Genomic DNA, 20,787 nt, shown 5'->3' on the forward strand with positions numbered 1-20,787 from the left:
TTAAGGGGGCATTTGGGGGCCAGGCGGGAGGGGTATTAAGGGGGCGTTTGGGGCCTAGCCCTGGGTGGTTAAGGGTGTGGCCCAGGGCGGTTAAGGGGGGTATTAAGTGGGCATTTGGGGGCCAGCTTGGGGCAGTTAAGGGGGTGGCCAGTGTTGGTTAAGGTGGCAGGGGGTATTAAGAGGGTGTTTGGGGGCAAGCCCGGGGTGGTTAAAGGGGCAGTGTGGGGTCCAACCTGGCGGGGTATTAAGGGGGGGCTTGGGGGCCAGCCCGGTGCAGTTAAGGGGGCGGGGGCTATTAAGGGGGGGTTGGGGGCCAGCCCGGGGCGGTTGAGTTGACGGGGGTATTAAGGGGGGGGGGGTTGGGGGCCAGCCCGGGGCGGTTGAGGGGACGAGGGGTATTAGGGGGCCAGCCCGGGGCGGTTGAGGGGACGGGGGAGGTATTAAGGGGGGGGTTGGGGGCCAGCCAGGGGCGGTTGAGGGGACGGGGGTATTAGGGGGCCGGCCCGGGGCGGTTGAGGGGACGGGGGGGTATTAATGGGGGGGGTTGGGGGCGGTTGAGGGGACGGGGGGGTATTAATGGGGGGGGGGGGCCAGCCCGGGGCGGTTAGGGATTGGCCCGGGGGAGCCTGGGCACTGGCGGCAGCAACAGCGCGCTGTAGGGAAGGGCTTGGCAGCGGCAGCAGGGAGGCAGCCTGCGGTGCCTGCCCCGCGCCGCCCGCTGCCGGCGGAGCGCCCACACTCCGCTCCTGCCCTCGGAGCAGCGCGGCCGCCGCCCCCCATGTCGCTGCCTGTGGTGCTGCCGGGCTCCTGCTGCCCCATGGCCGGGCTCTCCGCTGCGCTTCAGGCAGCAGCTCCCGGCCCCGCCACCTCTCCGGCCCCGCCGCTGCCGCCTCTCCGGCGCTTCCAGCACTATCGGCCTCCCCCGGCGGCGCTCTCCCCTCTGTCCGCCCGCCGGGCCGCCGCCGCCGGGGCCCACGGGCTGCTGCCGGCCAGACCGCTGCTGTCCCTGGGGCTGCTGCAGCTCATCCTGGGCTGCTGCATGGTGGCGCTGAGCTTCGGGGCGCTGTCCCTCAGCGGCTCCCCGCAGGTGAAGAACTCCTGCCCCTTCTGGGCTGGCTCCTCGGTAAGTGGCCCGGGGAGCTGGGGGCGGCCGGGCAGCAACAGCTGCTACTGACACAGCCATGGGACGGGACACAGAAGCCTGGATCGTCCTTAGGCCGACTAGTCTGTCATCTCATATAGTGTCTGATGCCCGCTTGCCTGCTCTGTCTATAGCTACCTATGCCACCTAGCCAATCGATTAGCTATCACATGTCTGATCAGTCTAATCTGTTATCTATCTAGTCACTCTGTCAGCTATCACATATCTGATCGCTTTAATCTATGATCTATCTAGCCAATCTATTAGCCATCACATCTCTAATCTGTTATGTATCAGATCCATCTAGCTATCTATTAGCTACCACATTTGATCAATCTAGCTAATCTCTTAGCTATTACATGTCAGAACAATCTAAGCAATCTGTTCTCTAGCTAGCTAATCTATTAGCTAATATATTTTTGGGGAAATTCTATGGCCTGTGTTATACAGGAGGTCAGACTAGATCACAATGGCCCCTTCCGGCCTTGGAATCTATGAATCTATATATCTCTGTAATGTATCTATGTAGCTCTCTATGGCAGAGACGGTGTCTTCTAGTTGTTTGTAAAGTGCCTCAGACATTTTAGGCACTGCATACATAATAATAATAAATTGTCTGTTGCTGCTAACATTCACAGGGTGTTAGGCTTTTCAGCATAAATTTTGGATTTAAGGGATTAGCTCCTCTCTTTTATTGTAGAAGATTTACTGAATTTAACAAGACTTGCAAAGTGTGATCTCAGGCCCTAATCCTACAAGGAGCTTTACACAGCCAGACCCTTGCAATGCCATTGATGTTCCAAATGGGTGCAGGGATCTTCCAACACAGAGCTCCTTGAAAGATTGGGGCCTAGGTGATTAGAGCAGGGGAAAGGGAAATGGTAGTCAGGATGCTTGGGTTCTATTCTAGTTCTGCTTCTGGTTTGCAGTGTGACATTCAGCAAGCCACTTAACCTCACTGTGTGTCAGTTTCCCTGTCTGTAAAATAGGAAGATTAATAATTCCTTACCTCAGAGTTATGTCATCAAGAGTGTTCATTAATGTTTGTAAAACACATTGAAATCTTCAGGTAAAAGGTGCTATATATATGTTAAGTATAAAATTACTTGTATAACAAATTACACCCTTCATTGCCAATTTACAATTCAGTTGTCAGAAGCTATATATAACTTTGTTCAGTAAAGAAGCTAGAACACAATTTTGTATTGCAGAAAAAATAAATAGTAATATAAATAATATTTTAGACTTGTCTATAGGTCTTACTTCAGTAGCAGCACATACCCTAACAAATAGATTATTACAGAAGAATAAACAAATATAAAGAGGAGGCCAAATTGACATTTTATAGCTGATTATTTTAAATGTTTTTCCTTATAAAATCTTAATCAGTCTATCAAACCTTGTATACAATAAGAAACAACACTTCCCACCTGTAATAGTATATGCACATATTGCATGCAGCATTTTCCTGCATTTTAACACTGCTACTCTGACAAGACTGGATAAATAAATAGTGATATTCCTAGAAAAACTGTAAGGGGGAGGGAATTAGGATTTTATTATGGACAGTAAGGCAAGTTATTACTGCTGTTGATTTCTATTTAAACTTCACTTTTTCTGTGCAAGTGATTTTACATAGAAATTTGTACTAGGGCATGAAAGCCCATATTATAAGTCTTACATGTAAAGGAACAGAGACAAGTTTACTGTGGAAACCTGATGAAGATCCCTTCAACTCTAACCTTCCCAAATACATGTATGCGTAGTCTTTCACATATTTACCGCTGCAGGTATTCACAGCCTTAGACCCTGAAGTAAGGAAACAAATGCACTGTCCATGCTCACTATACCTCCTTTTAAACACCTGTAACTTTATTAATATAGTTCAAAACCAGATTGCTTCAAATATGGCTAAAACAGTGTCCCATTTAGGACTGCATACAAACCAAGCTTGCACTTATGCAACAAATTAGTTTTTAAATTACTCGAGTGCAGAATAAATATGTGATCCGTTGCTCAGTGGAAAAATGCCTTTTCCCTCGTGTTCCTACAGCTCCAAAATAACATTACATTCGACTATGAAATTTACCAAAATCATTGTATGTATTTACATGGGGAAGATGGACCAGAGCCCTAAACTAAAACTAAAAATAGTGGCAGCAAATTCGCTCGGGTTGTAACATCTCCCGAGAGGTACAACCACCTGGAAAGGTTTGCATAAAGGGATTCAAACTGGATTCTCTAGAGAAAGGACTTTCTCTACTATGCTTTCACCTTGAGAATAAATGTGCTTGCTTAGGAAAAGCTGTGTGATGCCTTATAACTGTGGGCAATTATGCTGTTCATAGCATCTGAAGAGAAAAGCGAAGCAGGCATACTTAGGCAGTCTGACTCGCTGGGAAATTCACAGTGTAGGCAGGGAACCGTGCAGCCTCGAAATACTCCAGTCAGAAGGGAATGAGATGTGTGTCTCCGCCTGAGAGAGATGATGGCCGGGGAACCAGGACCCTAAAAGTAGATGCTCTTATAGAATCATAGAATATCAGGGTTGGAAAGGACCTCAGGAGGTCATCTAGTCCAACCCCCTGCTCAAAGCAGGACCAATTCCCAACTAAATCTAAATTTAATCTGGCTGGACTACGGATGGTAATACGGGTTCAGTTGCCCTGAACTGTGACAGACATCAGTGATGCGCTTTAATTATAACATCACATGATTATCTTGCACTTAGATAATTCACAAACTATTTTGTTACGAAACTGCAAAGTTATGTATGTAGTTTTGAAAGAGGAATGGTAATGTCAATGGATGTTTTGGCCAAATCATGTATGCACATGTGCTAGGCCAGATTCATCACCAGTCCAGAAGTTATTGGAGTTATAGAAGGTATTTACTTATTTAAAAATGCTAATGGGTGCAGATCCATTTGCTCTAGCCTACCCTTTTCTGGTGCAGGCTATAATCTTGAAGTTCTATGTTCATTAACCTAGTCACATTGGCCCAGATCCTCAAAGGAATTTAGGCTTCTAGCTTCCATTGATTTCAATAGGAGTTAGGAGCCTAAATTACTTTGAAGATATGGGCCATTAACTGTAAATTGCAGCGAGTTTCTGTTGTTTACAGGGCACAGCCGAAAATCTGTTCTGCCCTGCCTAGCTTCCCCCCACACACATATACCCACGCCCCCAATAATATGTCATTAAAATGTGTTGTCCTTTCAATTCTACAGCAGGATTTATTCCTGATCTGACTGAATGGAACAAGTTAAGTACGTATGTGTCTATAAATTTTAGCCATAGTTCCTTCAGAGTTGTTCTCTTGATTGAAATACTGAATTAAGTGGTAAAATAAGGCAACATAATACAAACATTTCTTTGTCTTTTGGCTTCCTTCCAGCAAAACGATTGAACATGACCATAACTTTGAAGTTAATGGGATTACCCACATATTTAAAATTATACATGTGTGTAAGAGGTTTGCTGGACAGGGGTCTAAGTTAGTAGAAACGTTGCTTTGTAGTCAGCTGAGGAGGTTGAGTTTACTGAAAAATTAGGAAAAAATTTTGTGTACATTTCTGGAAAGTTGTGTATATGGACTAAAAAGTAAAAAGAAGGACAATGAGAAAAAATCTGATTATGTTATTAGGTAAGACATCATAAGTGAAGTGTCTTATCAACATTGGCTCTGATTCTCCACCCATTTATGGCAGGGTTACACTGGTATATTTCTCCTGAAGTCAGTGGAGTTACTCCTATATGAGAGGACAGTCAAACCCACTCTCTTAAACAAGGAGTTCCTTCTAGAACTCTAAAGTTAACAGCTTCTTTCAATGTATTAGTGTTGGGTGATGAGGACTGTAATGGGGCTCTGCGCTTCAGTCCTGCATAATCGTTTTTTTGCTCTTTCAGGTGATCTTGTCCGGAATCATAGGATTAACTACATGGAAGAGACCAGTGGTACTTTTGGTATGTATCTGCTAAAATGTGTTGTAAGGGAAATGTCCCAAGATGCTCTTGATATAACAGAGATACTGGTAAAGAGGTTAATTTCCTTCCCCTTTAAAAAATGCTGGAATTATTGAATGCTCTATCAATGCACACAAAGGGGTATATTCTTCTCTCTGTGCACACAGCTCTTGTTAGCAGTAATAGGAGTTACGGGACTATACTGAGAGGAAGCAATACTATTGTAATTTTCACAGAGCTTTTCACATTCATGTAGGTATTTCCTAATAAGAAATTATAGGTTTAGAATAACCATTCAAATCTTTGTATCCTGTGTTGTTTCCTGGCCCTACATTTTTTCCATTCTGCTTTGTCAGTACGCCAGCAGAGTATATAATTTGTCATTTGGGGATAATGCTATTGAAGTTTCCATAAAGGGAGTGGTTTCAGGACTGATCACTCAGCTGTAATATACCGGTGCCTACTACTACAGCGGAGAGGTCACCCTAAATATGACTGTCTTATATAATTTGACTTTGTTCTGCCACAGATATTTAAGAAATTAAGATATCACACTCCTTAGACAGAAGTAAATAAATGTACAGGGTATGTAAACTGTATCTAGATATAAACTAACTCAAGAGCTCTTTGTGTCTATGGGTCTTGACGTCTCAGGGGACTGGAAATAGGATATGAAGCCTTTCATCACTAGATCGCTGTTTCAGCTCTGTTCCAGGACAAGAGTAACCAAAAGTGCCATATGACACTTTTTTGGCGGGCTGTGTAATCTGGGGTGGTCTCAATCCAGCTCCATTGGTTGTCTAGGAAGACAGGCCAAGGACTGAATAGGTATGTAGAGCGAGTTACTTTCTCACATTGGTGGGACAGTGTGTAACTTGCTCTGCTGCTGTCTATGTCGTTCCAGTTCTGTGAATAAATAGAGAAGTTCAGTATCCAGGGCTCTCAATCTGGCAGTTTACACAAGCACTAAATTTATTTAAAAATAAATATAAATGCCATCTGTCTTTAAGAATTTCAACCCTGTAAGGAGCTTGGTCTTTCTGTATCTGAAAAAAATGATTACCTCAATTGCTGTCTACTACAGCTCCTTATTATCTCCTTCTCTTCTACTGTCTAATCCTTCTTTCATATCCTCCTTTCTATAGCTTACATGGATCATTTCTTGTTGTACCTGAGCACTGAATCAGCACATTTACCCTTTTATTTACATTCATAACTCATAGACTCATAGACTTTAAGGTCAGAAGGGACCATTATGATCATCTAGTCTGACCTCCCGCATGATGCAGGCCACAAAAGCTGACCCACCCACTCCTGGAATAATTCTCTCCCTTGACTCAGCTGTTGAAGTCCCCAAATCATGATTTAAAGACTTCAAGTCACAGAGAATCCTCCAGCAAGCGACCCCTGCCCCATGCTGCGGAGGAAGGCGAAAAACCTCCAGGGCCTCTGCCAATCTACCCTGGAGGAAAATTCCTTCCCGACCCCAAATATGGCGATCAGCTGAACCCCGAGCATGCGGGCAAGATTCTCCAGCCAGACCCTCCGGAAAAAAGTTCTCTGTAGTAACTTTTAATATCCCATCATTGACCATTGTTACTAATTACCAGCGATGGCACGTTATTGACCTATTGACTAAAATCACGTTATCCCATCAAACCATCCCCTAAACTTATCAAGCTTAATCTTAAAGCCAGAGAGGTCTTTCGCCCCCACTGTTTCCCTCGGAAGGCTGTTCCAGAACTTCACCCCTCTGATGGTTAGAAACCTTCGTCTAATTTCAAGCCTAAACTTCCCGACGGCCAGTTTATATCCATTTGTTCTCGTGTCCACATTAGTACTGAGCTGAAATAATTCCTCTCCCTCCCTGGTATTTATCCCTCTGATATATTTGAAGAGAGCAATCATATCCCCCCTCAGCCTTCTTTTGGTTAAGGTAAACAAACCGAGCTCCTCGAGTCTCCTTTCATACGACAGGTTTTCCATTCCTCGGATCATCCTAGTGGCCCTTCTCTGTACCCGTTCCAGTTTGTATTCATCCTTTTTAAACATGGGAGACCAGAACTGCACACAGTACTCCAAATGAGGTCTCACCAGTGCCTTGTATAACGGAACCAGCACCTCCTTATCCCTACTAGAAATACCTCGCCTAATGCATCCCAAGACCGCATTAGCTTTTTTCATGGCCACGTCACATTGCCGACTCATAGTCATCCTGCGATCAACCAGGACTCCGAGGTCCTTCTCCTCTTCCGTTACTTCCAACCGATGCGTCCCCAGCTTATAACTAAAATTCTTGTTAGTCATCCCTAAATGCATAACCTCACACTTCTCACTATTAAATTTCATCCTATTACTATTACTCCAGTTTACAAGGTCATCCAAATCTCCTGCAGGATATCCCAATCCTTCTCCGAATTGGCAATACCTCCCAATTTTGTATCATCCGCAAACTTTATCAGCCTACTCCTACATTCGGTTCCGAGGTCAGTAATAAATAGATTAAATAAAATCGGACCCAAAACCGAACCTTGAGGAACTCCACTGGTAACCTCCCTCCAACCTGACAGTTCACCTTTCAGTACAACCCGCTGCAGTCTCCCCTTTAACCAGTTCTTTATCCACCTCTGGATTTTCATATTGATCCCCATCTTTTCCAATTTAACCAATAATTCCTCATGCGGTACCGTATCAAACGCTTTACTGAAATCGAGGTATATTAGATCCACCGCATTTCCTTTATCTAAAAAATCTGTTACTTTCTCAAAGAAGGAGATCAGGTTGGTTTGGCACGATCTACCTTTCGTAAAACCGTGTTGTAATTTGTCCCAATTGCCATTGACCTCAAGGTCCTTAACTACTTTCTCCTTCAAAATTTTTTCCAAGACCTTGCATATTACAGATGTTAAACTAACAGGCCTGTAGTTACCCGGGTCACTTTTTTTCCCCTTCTTGAAAATAGGAACCACATTAGCTATTCTCCAGTCAAACGGTACCACCCCCGAGTTTACAGATTCATTACAAATTATCGCTAACGGGCTTGCAATTTCTCGCGCCAGTTCCTTTAATATTCTCGGATGAAGATCATCCGGTCCGCCCGATTTAGTCCCGTTAAGCTGTTCGAGTTTGGCTTCTACCTCGGATATGGTAATGTCAACCCCCCCCTTCTTTATTCCCATCCGTCACGCTGCCACTATTCCTAAATCCTTCATTAGCCTCATTAAAGACCGATGCAAAATATTCGTTTAGATATTGTGCCATGCCTAGATTATCCTTAATCTCCACTCCATCTACAGTCTTAAGCGGTCCCACTTCTTCTTTCTTTGTTTTCTTCCTATTTATATGGCTATACAACCTCTTACTATTGGTTTTAATTCCCCTCGCAAGGTCCAACTCTACACGGCTTTTGGCCTTTCTCACTCCATCTCTACATGCTCTGACCTCAATAAGGTAGTTTTCTTTGCTGATCCCTCCCAACTTCCACCCCTTGTATGCTTTCTGTTTTTTCTTAATCACCCTTCTGAGACGCTCGCTCATCCAGCTCGGTCTAAATCTCCTGCCTACGAACCGTTTTCCCTTTCTCGGGATACAGGCCTCCGACAGCTCCTGCAACTTCAACTTGAAATAATCCCAGGCGCCTTCCGCCTTTAGATTCATAAATATGTTAGTCCAATCTACTTCCCTAACTAGTCGCCTTAATTTATTAAAGTTAGCCCTTTTGAAATCGTAAACCTTAGTCTCCGATTTAATTTTGGTAATCCTTCCATTTAGTTTAAACTGAATTAGCTCATGATCACTCGAGCCAAGGTTGTCCCCTACAACCATTTCCTCAACGAGGTCCTCACTTCTCACCAAAACCAAATCTAAAATGGCATCCCCCCTCGTCGGTTCAGCAACTACTTGATGAAGGAATAACAAGTATGGCTTTTCAGTATTTTTCATTTTTGTATGTGTGTATGTTTTATTGAAGTGTGATTAACACCCCCACCCCACCCAGATCCAGGACAGAAAGTTAATGGTTCAAAAAGCATCAACATTCATACCACATGGGTTCTTTAGTGCAGATGGATTGATTTCATACATTTTCAGTTTTCAAGACTTCTGTAGAATTTAGATATTTTTTTAATTGGATACCAGTGCCATTCCAGAAATCTGAGAAATCAGGACGGTATCAGGTATATGCTTTGAATTGCCAGGGGTTGTATTGCATCACAGTTTATGTTAGCATTTGCACCATCTATGTGAAGAGATTTGGGACAGTGTGGAATAGTTATAACATTAGTTGTTGTTGGGTTAATGATGATCATTATTCTTTCTTCTATAGTTGTGACAACATGAAAACCCTCTCTCATGCTCATAAGATAAAAACTTATTATCATCTTTCTTTTTATGCATAACTATGCTTTGAGCTGCTGTTTCTTCAGATAATACTCTACTATTTTAAGTGCTTTTAAAATTCTCTCTGGTTCCTGAAAAACAAGTGCTGCAGTTGTCTTGAAGCTTCCAAACCAAATGTTAAAGGTGATGAAATTGTTTAATTTGATGTAGATTAGAAGCTCTCAAATATAGTAATTAAAAATTGTCCAAAGAGCTATTTGGGCTTATTCTTTTCATATTAATAAAATAAATCTTTATTTCCTACTGACTGCTTGAATTATTCTGCTTCTGAAGTTAGTTATCACCTAGCAATATTTAGGCAATCTTATAAAGGAGCACACATTTTTCTTAACTCTCCTTTCTATTCACATGTTTAGGTAAATGTCACTGCCTCAGTGTTTTATTTGTATGTGACCAAATGAGGATAAATTTGACACAGGTTTTTTAGGCCCCATCTATACTATAAACAGAACTGTGAGGGGGACCCAGTGTGACAGGGTGGCTTGTCCTAGGGGCTGGAAAGCCTGGTGCTAAGCCAACTTGATCACAGAATGAGTCCCACCTGAGGGAAATCAGGCAACTTGCCACAAAGAGCAGAAGGTGAATACAGTAATGGGAAGGAGAGCCTGGCTTAAATGATGATAAAGAGCTGGAGTGAGAGCCAGGTAGGAAACTTGGAGCAGGAAGGAAAGCTTTCCAGGAAGGGAGGCCTGGGAAGAGACCCTGACTAACCAGAGAAGTGACTGCGAGACCTGGAAGAGATCTTAAGAGGCTGGGTAGGAAGTAGCCCAGGTTAAAACTGCAGCACAGGTAAAGGAGCACACCTACCTGGTCAGTACAGGGCCCTGGGCTAGAATCCAGCATAGAAGGTGGTACTGTGTTTGCCTACCAGCCCCAAGGAAGGAGGTGTACAAGCCCCCTGCAAAGGATATGGAGCCCATCAAGGGAGCTAAAGGCTAAGCCAAAGACAGGCTGAGGAATTGCTCAGATTGGGTGGAAGGATTTTGTTTCTGTTAAAGACATTTTTAGACTTTTAAGTTTGGACAATGGTGACCCCAGAATGGGTAGACTTAAGATGGTAACCTGGCTGGAGGGCCGAGTTACTGACAGAGAAACTGCCACTGTGCTGGAGTGACCATTGGCAGGGGGTGCTGACCTAGGGAGAGAGATGCTATGCCATGCCTGGCCATGAGGGAATGCCTAGTGCTGAGTGAACTGATTTACACTCAGTTACAAATTTGCACCACAGTTGTCCCGTCCCCGTCCCACATTCCTCTGTTTAGATGGGAGCTGCTTGTGATCCTGAATCATGGAGATCGTGATGCAACCCAGGCTTTAGCACAGATGGGGAACATAGTAAAAAAATAAATAAAAAGGTAGCTCCTATACACACTACACCTATGTTGTAACTGCGTTCCTGGAGATGGGCCTATTTGTAGAGTAGGCAAGGCCTTCCATGGTGTATCAGTGTGGATGCTTTGGCAGTCTGAAACATACTGTGATTTTAGCTTTGAGTCTTTCAGTTCTTAGGCTCAGTCACCAAACATCTTTGCAATTCAGTTTTTAGCATTTGACGAGTAGTTTTCCTGTTTTTTGGGGTGTGTGTGTGTGGGGGGGGGGTATTTCCCCCAAAGTTGGCTGGAGATGTTGGCTTCCACAGTACTGAGTTAGGCATCGCTCACCTTTTTATGGAAACTATTCCTTCCTGTCATGAGCTCCTTCCTGCCATGAGCTCTTACATTTGACCTTTAACTGAAGTGTTCCTTTCTAAAATCACATCAGTGGCTCAACTGGTTGGGTAACAGACAAGCAATGTGGTCAACACCCATCTCTAACGCGTCACATTGGTCGCAGCAACAAGATCCTCAGTCCTTACGTGTGCTCTCTCTTGCTCTCTCTTTCCTGCTTGTGTTTAGCCAGTGGTTTTTCATCTATGGCCCATACATCACTGGGGCTTCATGCAGCACTTTCAAATGATCCCTGTAGCTGTCTGTGTCCTATTGGTGAAAGCATCTATCCATTTTCAAGCAGTGATGCATAATGTTAGTTGCAGTCCTGTTCAGGATGCTTTCTAAGACTTTTCCTTGGCTTGTCGAGCAACTACAATAAACGGCTAAAATCACACACATCTCTGCATACTCTGTGGCTGCTTTGTAACTCTTATTGTTTAAATTTTCTCTCAAGGAAAAAACAAGCCTGTCTTCAAATATATGGATGACGCTGCAATTGGAGGAATTGCAGACACATGAGAGGACAGAAACAAACTGCTATGTGACCTGGAAAGATTAAAGCTGAAGGCAATGGAGGGAGATTCAGTAAAAATAAATAAAAAGTCCTATGCCCCGGGAGAAGAAATTAACACTATAGATGCAAACTGGGTGGCTATAACTGCTCCAGGCAACTCCACCAAACACATTACGGTTCTTCTAAAAAGTGACTGTAAAAATGGCATTGCATGCTTCTGTATGCAGTGCCAGTCAGTGATTTCCATTTCAAATGTGCTCAGCTTTAGAGGTCCTTGATTCCCTACTCGCTCACCTGCTGGGGCAGGGGCTGCTGGAGACCTAGGGTTCCCAGGGTCTGGGGCTGTAGGACAGCCCCTCCCTGGGGACTGCTCTGGTTCACTACTCTGGAACAGCCCTGCCATGTGGACTGTCCTGGGGCTGGGGACCTTGGATTCCAGTGAGCTTGGGAGTTGGGTAGCCTTGGGAGCCAGCTGGCTGGGAGTCTGAAAGCCCTGAGATCGTATATATGGCAGAGCTGTCCTGGAGCTGCAGACCTTGGCAGCTTCTGACTGAATTTGACATTCTTCTTGTCAATGTCAGTTTCACTCAACAGCTGCCAGTCCCAGTTAACATATTTCATTTTGGAAACAGCATGTCAGTGTTTTTGGAGGGAATTACAGTTTTAGAAACATTTGGTCTCAGTCCAATTTGGAATGCAACAAAATTTCAAAATATCAAAACGTCTTATGAACTGGAAATCTCAAGTTTTGGCCAACTCTAGTCAGCATACAAGTAAAAAAAGATATTTTTCTAACTATTTACCCTGCAAACTCAGTCTGGGTTCTGAAAGTCAACCTGGGTTCTTTCCAACTTTTGCAGTGTAACTAATAATTTGGAACAGTTTGAAATTTTTTGTTCAAAACATTTTCAGTTAAAAATGTTTTTTTTCCCCATCAAAATAGAAATCTCTGCAAGAAGTTTTTGCTTTTGATTACATTTTCCAAGTTTGTGTTTGAAAAAAAACAGAACTGAAACACTTTGGGGTTTGGGTATTTTTATGAAAACCTGAAAATTTTTGAAGAAAAGCTTTGATGAAATGTGTTTGAAATATTTCACAGGAACAAACATTATTTCCTGACTAGCTTTAATAATAAAGATTCTGCAGGGCAAACAATGTTCTTAGTGACATCTGTGTATCTTCATTGCCTTGAAGAGATTTGAACCAGAGGAACAGAGTGGAATTAAATAAACAATTCTGTTTATTTGATATAGACTCCACCTTTCTTACTCTTATCTATGTAGGCGCTGTGCTAACTGGAGGGAGAAGCAGTGAAAATGGAAGCTATGGACATAGGCCCCAATCCTGCAAATGCCTGTGCAAGCACTTAACTTTTAAGCACATAAGTAGGAGCTCAGACTTAAGCATATGTGTAAATATTTGTAGTATTGCGGGACAGGGTGAAGTGTTTTTGTGCTCTGTGCTCATCTGGATTTAGGAAGTAAATAACTGAAAATATTACTAAATTAGTTAAGTATAAATCTGACTCCTTCCTCCTCTGCCATCCAGAATGCCTATTGATATCAAAGGGAGTTGGGTTCATATAAAAGCTGCAGGACTGATTCCTATATGCAATAATAAATATAATTTAGATGTATGACACACTAAAGTATTTTACATGTAGTTTGAACTCATTTTTATATACTCAAATTATTCCACACTAAAAAAAAAATACCCTTCACCAATGGATTTTAGGAGTCTGGCTACTGCATCTAAAATATGGCATAATATTGCTTTTGAAAGAAATTATTTATTTGATACTTCTAAATTAGTATTTTTTGTCTTGAGCTTTATCACAAATCTCTATATAATCTCTCATAGTTCCCATGGCTAATAGGAAAATTAGCAAGATTATAATATTAGTGTTTGCTGTTGCAGCTGTGTATCTGAAAGAAAATGAATACATTGACTTATTGTTTACACTGGTATAATATTTAATGATTATGAAAGAAGCATTTTTATTTCATTTACTATCAAAGTGCTTGTTTGGGCCCTGATCCAGCAATATGTTGTGTGTGTGAAAGTCAGTGCAGCTCTATGCCGGTACAGCAGGCTACCTGTGCATGGTGAATTGCCGGGTTATGGCCTTATCTTGTAAGTTATTTCTGTCACTTGGCCTGTTCCTGCTCTTGTTGAAGTCAGTGGCCAAACTCTCATTGACTTCAGTGAGAGCAGGACCGGCCTCATTGACTGAGCGCATTTAGATCCATCCTGTGTGTATAAGTTCTTTTTTGCTGGAAAAATCATTCAACCAAGGCTTTAATATAATGCATTTTATTTTCATATAGTCTAATTCATACAAAAGTACCACAACACTTTTCACAGCTTTGTACAATCCATACATATCTAGTACTAAAAGGATTAAGGGCAGTAGGCCAAACTGGGCATGCAGCTGATGCCAGAATTTGGCCTGCTTCTATTTTTATCACTGCAGTTCAAACTTGGTCCCATGTATTTTGACTTTTAAAATAGCTTGTTTATCTTCACTAGTGTCTTCCATATGTTAACTCTCCTTTATTCAAATAAATTTGCCTTATCTGACTGCAGAGAAAGTGGTGCTACCTGGGTTTGATGGATAGCCCTACTTATCCTTGTGTACTGAGATCCAGGGTCCAATTAGCCCATATAAAGGGCTTCTTTTTAACTTGGGTATCTGCATAGTCCAAGTTAAATTTAGCAGTAAACAGTCATAGAATAATTTGCTTGAAAATTGTAATCAATTAGCTAAGTGTCTTGGCACTTTCAAAAATTTGCTCCAACCCACCTTTAACCCAAGTCAAGTTATGGTCATGTACTAAGCCAAGAAATACTAAGAAGTGAGGGTATTTCAAATGTCTTTCTGGAACTTATCAATCAAACTTCACTATCTTCAAGATTAAACTGCTTCCTGATGCTTCTTCTCACCAAGAAATGCTCATTCATCTCCAAAAAAAAAATCTTGGACACTGGTTTTTGGAGTGCACACTTTTTGTTGTGGTGTTTTAATGCTTGCAAAATGGATGGAGGATTGCAGTGGGTAGTATACACCAAGCTGTGCAGGGAGCAGGAGGAAGTGAATGGATTTGCTTCTTCTCTGGACCACCTTTGATAAACGCTTATTTCTATATGCAGGTGATTGTTAGTGAACATCATAGTTGAACTTCCAGCCATTGTAAACAGAACGCCTCACTGTCACAGATTGGATATAGTAGCTAATTTCTATAGTCATAAGAAGATTCTATGCATGTAACAAAACCCAGACCAGAGCTGTCTCCATGTAAACTAGGATTTATTGAGAAGACTTTCCAAAGTACTTGCTGGTATACTTTTTTTGTACATGTGACAGAGTAAGATTTCTCCCTTTGACTGATCCTTAATTATTGGTTTTTAACTTCTGAATTTCATTACTCCTTCTGAAACTGGAAACCTGCATTTGAAACTAGGAGGAAAGGGTTAAGCTTTTACTGACTAAGATATGATGGCTCAGTTGGATTCCATGCAGAATAAGCAATTGAGTACTAATGTATCCTTGGCATTGTCTGTGTCGAAGTTAAGGTCACTGAAGACAATGAATCCTGGCGGATTCCAGTACCATGCTGAACAGTTGGTCCATTAGTTGCTCCAGGAAATTGGCATGGTTTTCATCTGAGGGCTGTAGATCACTGGGAATGTTTTTGTTTGTGGGGTGGAATATCTTCTGTGTCTGAGCTTGAAGGGGGAGAGGAATACTGTTTCACCTTCTCTTTTCTCCTTTTGACCTCGTTCTGAGGTCTTTCATGGCTTGTCACCATGGACAAGTAACGGCACCCCTCAGTGCCTCAGTTTCCCCATCTATTAAAAGGGAATAATGATACTTGCCTCCCTTTGTAAAGTGTCTTGAGATTTATGACTGAAAAGTGCTACTTAAGAGCTAACTATTATTATTTCTTTAAGAAACCTTAATTCTTGATTTATTTATTTTTAGACTTTTCCATTTGTTTCTTTTTATTTTAATAAAGGCAATAGAATCTGAATGACCTCACTTTAGATGGACACATTTCACAAAAAGGGTCTTAAGTGACACAGCTTAAAAAAAAAAAGACTTCCACTTTTTTTAACTTGCTATAGATAACCCCATTTTAAGGGATAGTTTTATTTGGCATTCCCCCCCCCTTTTTGTGTGTGTGTGTATGTGTGTGTGTGTATTTGGCAGCACTCTGGGTTAGATGCACAAAGGGGACTTAGACTCAGTGTTGTAATGCTTAACTTTTAGGTGCCCTGCTGCCTAGTGGAATCTGCAGTCCTGAGTGAGGTGCCCAGGCTGCCTAGAGAATGCATGGGGAGAGTTAGCTGCCTAAGAATGGGATTCAAAGAAGCCGATGAGCTGGGCGTGGGTTCGCCTAAGGTAGCCAATAGGAAATGCTCTAATAAATTTGTTAGTCTCTAAGGTGCCACAAGTACTCCTGTTCTTTTTGCGGATACAGACTAACACGGCTGATACTCTGAAAGCTGAAGAGAGGAGTGTCCCTAAGCCCCTAAGGGCCTGAGGTACCTAAATCCAGGCTGGAGTGAGACACCTATCTCCGCTTGAGATTCACAGCCATGAAGCCTCTCCTGGAGTAAGGTGCCTAAACCCTTTCTTGCTAAAAACAATGGGGGGTGGTGCCCTCCCCCTTGTAACTTTTAGCCCAATGGTCAGGGTACTGACCCACGATGTGCAAGACCCAGACAGACCTGCCCCAGAACACCCTATAGCCCTGTGGTTAGGGCATTCACCTGAGAAGTGGGAGACCTGTGTTTAAATCCCTATTCCACATCAGGCAGAGGGGGAAACCAAATACGTGTCTCCCACATCCTGGGTAAATGCTCTAACCACTGGGTTAAAGGTTATAAGTGGAGTGGCAGCAGCACCACCACCACCTCCTCTGGTTGTTTTGTTAGGGGCCTGATTTGTTAGGCAGCTTCTGAGCAGGTCTACTGTATCAGGCCTTGCAGGTGAGGTAGGTGAGGCAATGCCTAGTTTGAGGATCCCATAGGGGCTTAGGTGGGAGCGAGGTGCCTGGACTGAAGTGGCTGTGCTTATGTCCCAGGGTCGAATTTTTAGGTGCTTAAGGGACTTTATTCCTATAAACTTAAGAGCTTAGGGACTTTAGGAGCTTACAGGGTTAGGTGGCAGCAAAGCAGGGATTTTGAGGGTCTAAATATTGGATTTAGGCACCTAAAATGGCATTAGGTACCTACATTCTTTTTTGGAACAAGGCATTTTTTGTAGAGTCACTTTGTTTTCTCAGTGTAGTGAGTCAGTTTTGCTTGGTGTCTGTGTGTGTTTCACATGGCAACAGTGGAGTGAAAATAGGAAAATTCAAATATAATACTATAAAAATTGGCAGGAGGTCTCAAGGGCAGGTATATTACATGGAACTACTTTTAACTCATTTATTAAATTGGCTAGGTTTCCAGTGTTCCTGTAGCAAATGGAGTTTAAAAGCATATTTTATATAAGATGTCTATGTGTTCTTTTATGTTCTCTGATTCAGTTTTGAGTTGAGGTAATTCAGGTAACCTTGATGAATGTATAGGAAGTGGGCATTGATTCAACGCAGCTGTTAGCATGAATTAGTTACAAGAAATGTTTAAATCAATTCAGTATTGGGGTGGAAAACAAATAGATGATTTTTTCTTATGTTCTTATGATGGTTTTGCAGATCAGAAGCATTGTCTGTTACGTGAATGGAGGGATTCTATTTTTGGTAGTAGAAGGGAAATAAAATATTAGAATTGAAATTCTTTTAATATGTCTGTTTCCTAGTTGTATTACGTCAGATACTTTGAAGTATTTGCCCTGCAAAACAGTTTTGAAAATTGCCCGTGTTGAGTAAATGGTGCTGCAAGATGTTTCCGCCTCAAATTTCCTAATGAGCCAGTTGTGTTGAGAGGCTAATCTAAAATGGAAGTCGGGAACTCTACAAATCACTCTTTGCACCTGCAGGATCATCTTTCAACTAGTCCGGATGCTGGCCTTCTAGGGCTTTTAGACAATTTGCAGGAATCTACTGAAAATCTCTCTCTCCCACCAGTAGAAGGGGTGCAGGGTGAAGGCTCTGGGATAGAGTTTGGGTGCTGGGTGCAGGCTCCGGGCTGGGGCAGGGGGTGGGTGTGCAGGAGGGGTGAGGGGTGCAGGCTCTGGGATGGAGTTTGGGGATGGGAGGCGGTGCAAAGGGAGGGGGTGCAGGCTTTGGGAGGGAGTTTGAGGGCAGGAGGGGGTGTGTGGGAAGGGGGAGGGAGTTTGGGGATAGGAGGGGATGCAGGGGTGAGGGCTGTGGGTCTGAGGATGAGGGGTTCATGATGCAGAAGGGGGCTCAGGAATGGAGCAGAGGATTAGGGTGTGGAGGGCTCTGGCTGGGGCTGGGGATGAGGGGTTCATGATGCAGGAGGAGGCTCAGGGCTGGGGCAGAGGATTAGGGTGCGGGGGATGAGGGCTGGGGATGAGGGGTTTGGGGCATTGGAGAGGCTCGGGGCTAGGTCGGAAGGGCAGGGTAAGGGCAGCCTGTCTTCCCATTAGTGGATGGGGGACGCTAGGACCCGGGGGCAGCAGACAGCAGTTGCTGCTGGCTCTGGCAGTACAAGCAGGCAAGGGAGAGGCAGGCAGGGAGGGGGGGCCTACGGGGGGGACACGAGCGGAGGGGGGGTGGCAGGTGGAGGCCGGGGACCCATCCAACCCTCCCCCACTCCCTGACTGCCCCCCCGGACTCCTCTTACCATTCTGGCTCCACGCGTAGGCAAAACACGCTGCCCGGTGGGTCGGTTTGTGTGTTACACAGGGCTGCAGACAGAGGGAGGGGGGAGCAGGGGAGGGCTCTGGCTGCTGGAGGCCAATGGGAGCGACTCAATCAGCCCAGCCGCCCAATCAGCAGCCGCACTCTGCATGGAAGGGAGGGAGGGAGGCGAGGGAGAAAAAACCCCGGACATTTTAACCTTGTTACCAATTCCTCCCGGACGGCTATTTAGAGACGCAAAAGTCGGACATGTCCGGGGAAATACGGACGGATGGTAACCCTAACTAAACACCAAAGTAACCAACTATTTCTTGCAGTGCTAATAAGAGAATATTACTGTACCTATAGGTCTCTGTACTTGACCTGCAGGGCATATAGTCTGCTGCTGTACAGACTCTGAGGAAAAAGGGGTAGACAACAAGTTTTGCACAAAGTTCATGTCCAAAATAATTGACAAGGTCAGTCCTTTTTGATGAGATACCAGGGATGAAATCCTAGCCCCATTGATGTCAATGGGAGTTTTGCCCTTGACTTCAATATAGCCAGGATTAATTCACTTAATTAGTTCACTTATTAGTTCACTATAGTTCACTTCATTATCTTTTTTCCATTGCTGTTAACTATGTTTTTCTGTTTCAGGTTAACCTGTTTGTTTTGCTGTCTGTCGTCTGTGTTCTCTTGAACCTGGCTGGATTTATCCTAGGATGTCAAGGTGCTCAGTTTGTGTCCAGTGTACCAAGATGTGACCTGGTGAGCAGACTTGGTAACTCCGTGTTCTTCTTGACTACATGTCAAGTACTGCAACTGGCATTGCTGGGTTCCTAAGTGTGATTAATCTATGCAGCAAATCAAGATGTTGTGAAGTGCAACCACAGAATAGCAAAAATAAAAATAATACATATTGATTTAGGCTTTGATTCAGCAAAACACTTAAGCATGTGCTTAAATTTAAGCATGTGACATATTTCCTTATAGCATGGAATAAAGCCATTACAAGTGAGATTAATGCATGCAGCAACTTACAAGCATTTCACAGAGTCTAAACACTAAATACGTTCTTATAAAACATACCTATTTTGATGAAAACTAACATACAGGTGAGCTGGTTTGGTTTCCAGCTGCGAGTTTGTCAGTTCTTAGCCAGCACCTATGGCCTCGGCCAGAGCTGGCACTTGGTTTACCAGTGTCACAATATCACTGGGTAGAGCTCTTTAAAACTAGTTTAAAATAAATAAAATTGGCTATTGAAAAGTGTCGGACACAAATCTTAATAACTATAGGACTAGGGGAAATATTATTTTAAAGTGTGTTATTGAAACAGTCATTGCATTGGCCACATCAGGAGCTTCCATGCATGCATACAGGGCTGGCTCCAGGCACCACCCGACCAAGCACATGCTTGGGGCGGCACCTTGTAAGGGATGGCCAATCTTGGGGTGGCGGGGTGGCGCTCGCGGTTTTTTGTTTGTTTGTTTGTTTGTTTTGTTTCGGTGGGGCGGCGCTTGGGGTATTTGGGGTGTTTTTTTTTGTTTCGGCGGCGCGGCACTCGGGGTTTTTTGTTGTTGTTTTTGGTTCAGCAGGGTGGCGCTGGGGGGGTTGTTTTTGGTTCGGCGGGGCGGCGCTGGGGGTCTTTTTTGTTTGTTTTTGGTTTGGCGGGGCAGCGCTGGGGTCTTTTTTGTTTGTTTTTGGTTTGGTGGGGCGGCGCTGGGGTCTTTTTTGTTTGTTTTTGGTTCAGCGGGGTGGCGCTGGGTTTTGTTTTTGGTTCGGCGGGGTGGCACTGGGGTTGGTTTTTGTTTTGTTTTGTTTCGGTGGGGTGGCGCTCGGGGGGGTTGTTTTTGGTTCAGCGGGGCGGCGCTGGGGGGGGGGGGGGTCTTACGGCGGGGCTTTTTTTTTTTTGCTTGGGGCAGCAAAAAAGTTAGAGCCGGCCCTGTATGCATATGATCCAAGTTCAGGCTGTTGGTCCCTGCTGGTTGTGCTGAGGAGGCACTGTGCTCAGTCCTTAGGCAATAGGATGCCCCTTGCTCTTTAGCAAACCTCTGTGGCTGGCCCAGAAGTGGCTTTCTTGGACACAGTAGGAGCCATGTCCTGCCTTTCACAGCCTGAAGTACAAGTTGATTCAACATGGAGCTGGTCAGTCACATTTAGAAGAGAATGTGGGGCGGAATCCCAGAGATACCTCTGCCTCCGAAATGTTGGTGAACAGAATCCTGACAGGCTGATATACTGATTTCATATAGTGGATAACAGCATGATTGTGATAAAGGGTTTGTTTTATTATCTGGAGAGG

The 20,787-nt window shown here is 43.8% G+C and overlaps 1 protein-coding gene across 1 annotated transcript in view; it reads left to right on the forward strand.

The window, feature by feature from the left end:
• The first annotated feature begins 778 nt into the window (after positions 1–778).
• Positions 779–20,787, forward strand: part of ENTREP1 (endosomal transmembrane epsin interactor 1) — a 45,898-nt gene continuing 25,889 nt past the window's right edge. The window contains exons 1-3 of the mRNA XM_065406886.1: positions 779–1,123; positions 5,050–5,106; positions 19,140–19,250. Coding sequence (XP_065262958.1) covers positions 779–1,123; positions 5,050–5,106; positions 19,140–19,250 — 513 coding nt within the window. The remainder of the gene's footprint in view (positions 1,124–5,049; positions 5,107–19,139; positions 19,251–20,787) is intronic.

Source organism: Emys orbicularis, chromosome 6, assembly GCF_028017835.1.
Source record: "Emys orbicularis isolate rEmyOrb1 chromosome 6, rEmyOrb1.hap1, whole genome shotgun sequence".
NCBI classification, from domain to species: Eukaryota; Metazoa; Chordata; order Testudines; family Emydidae; genus Emys; species Emys orbicularis.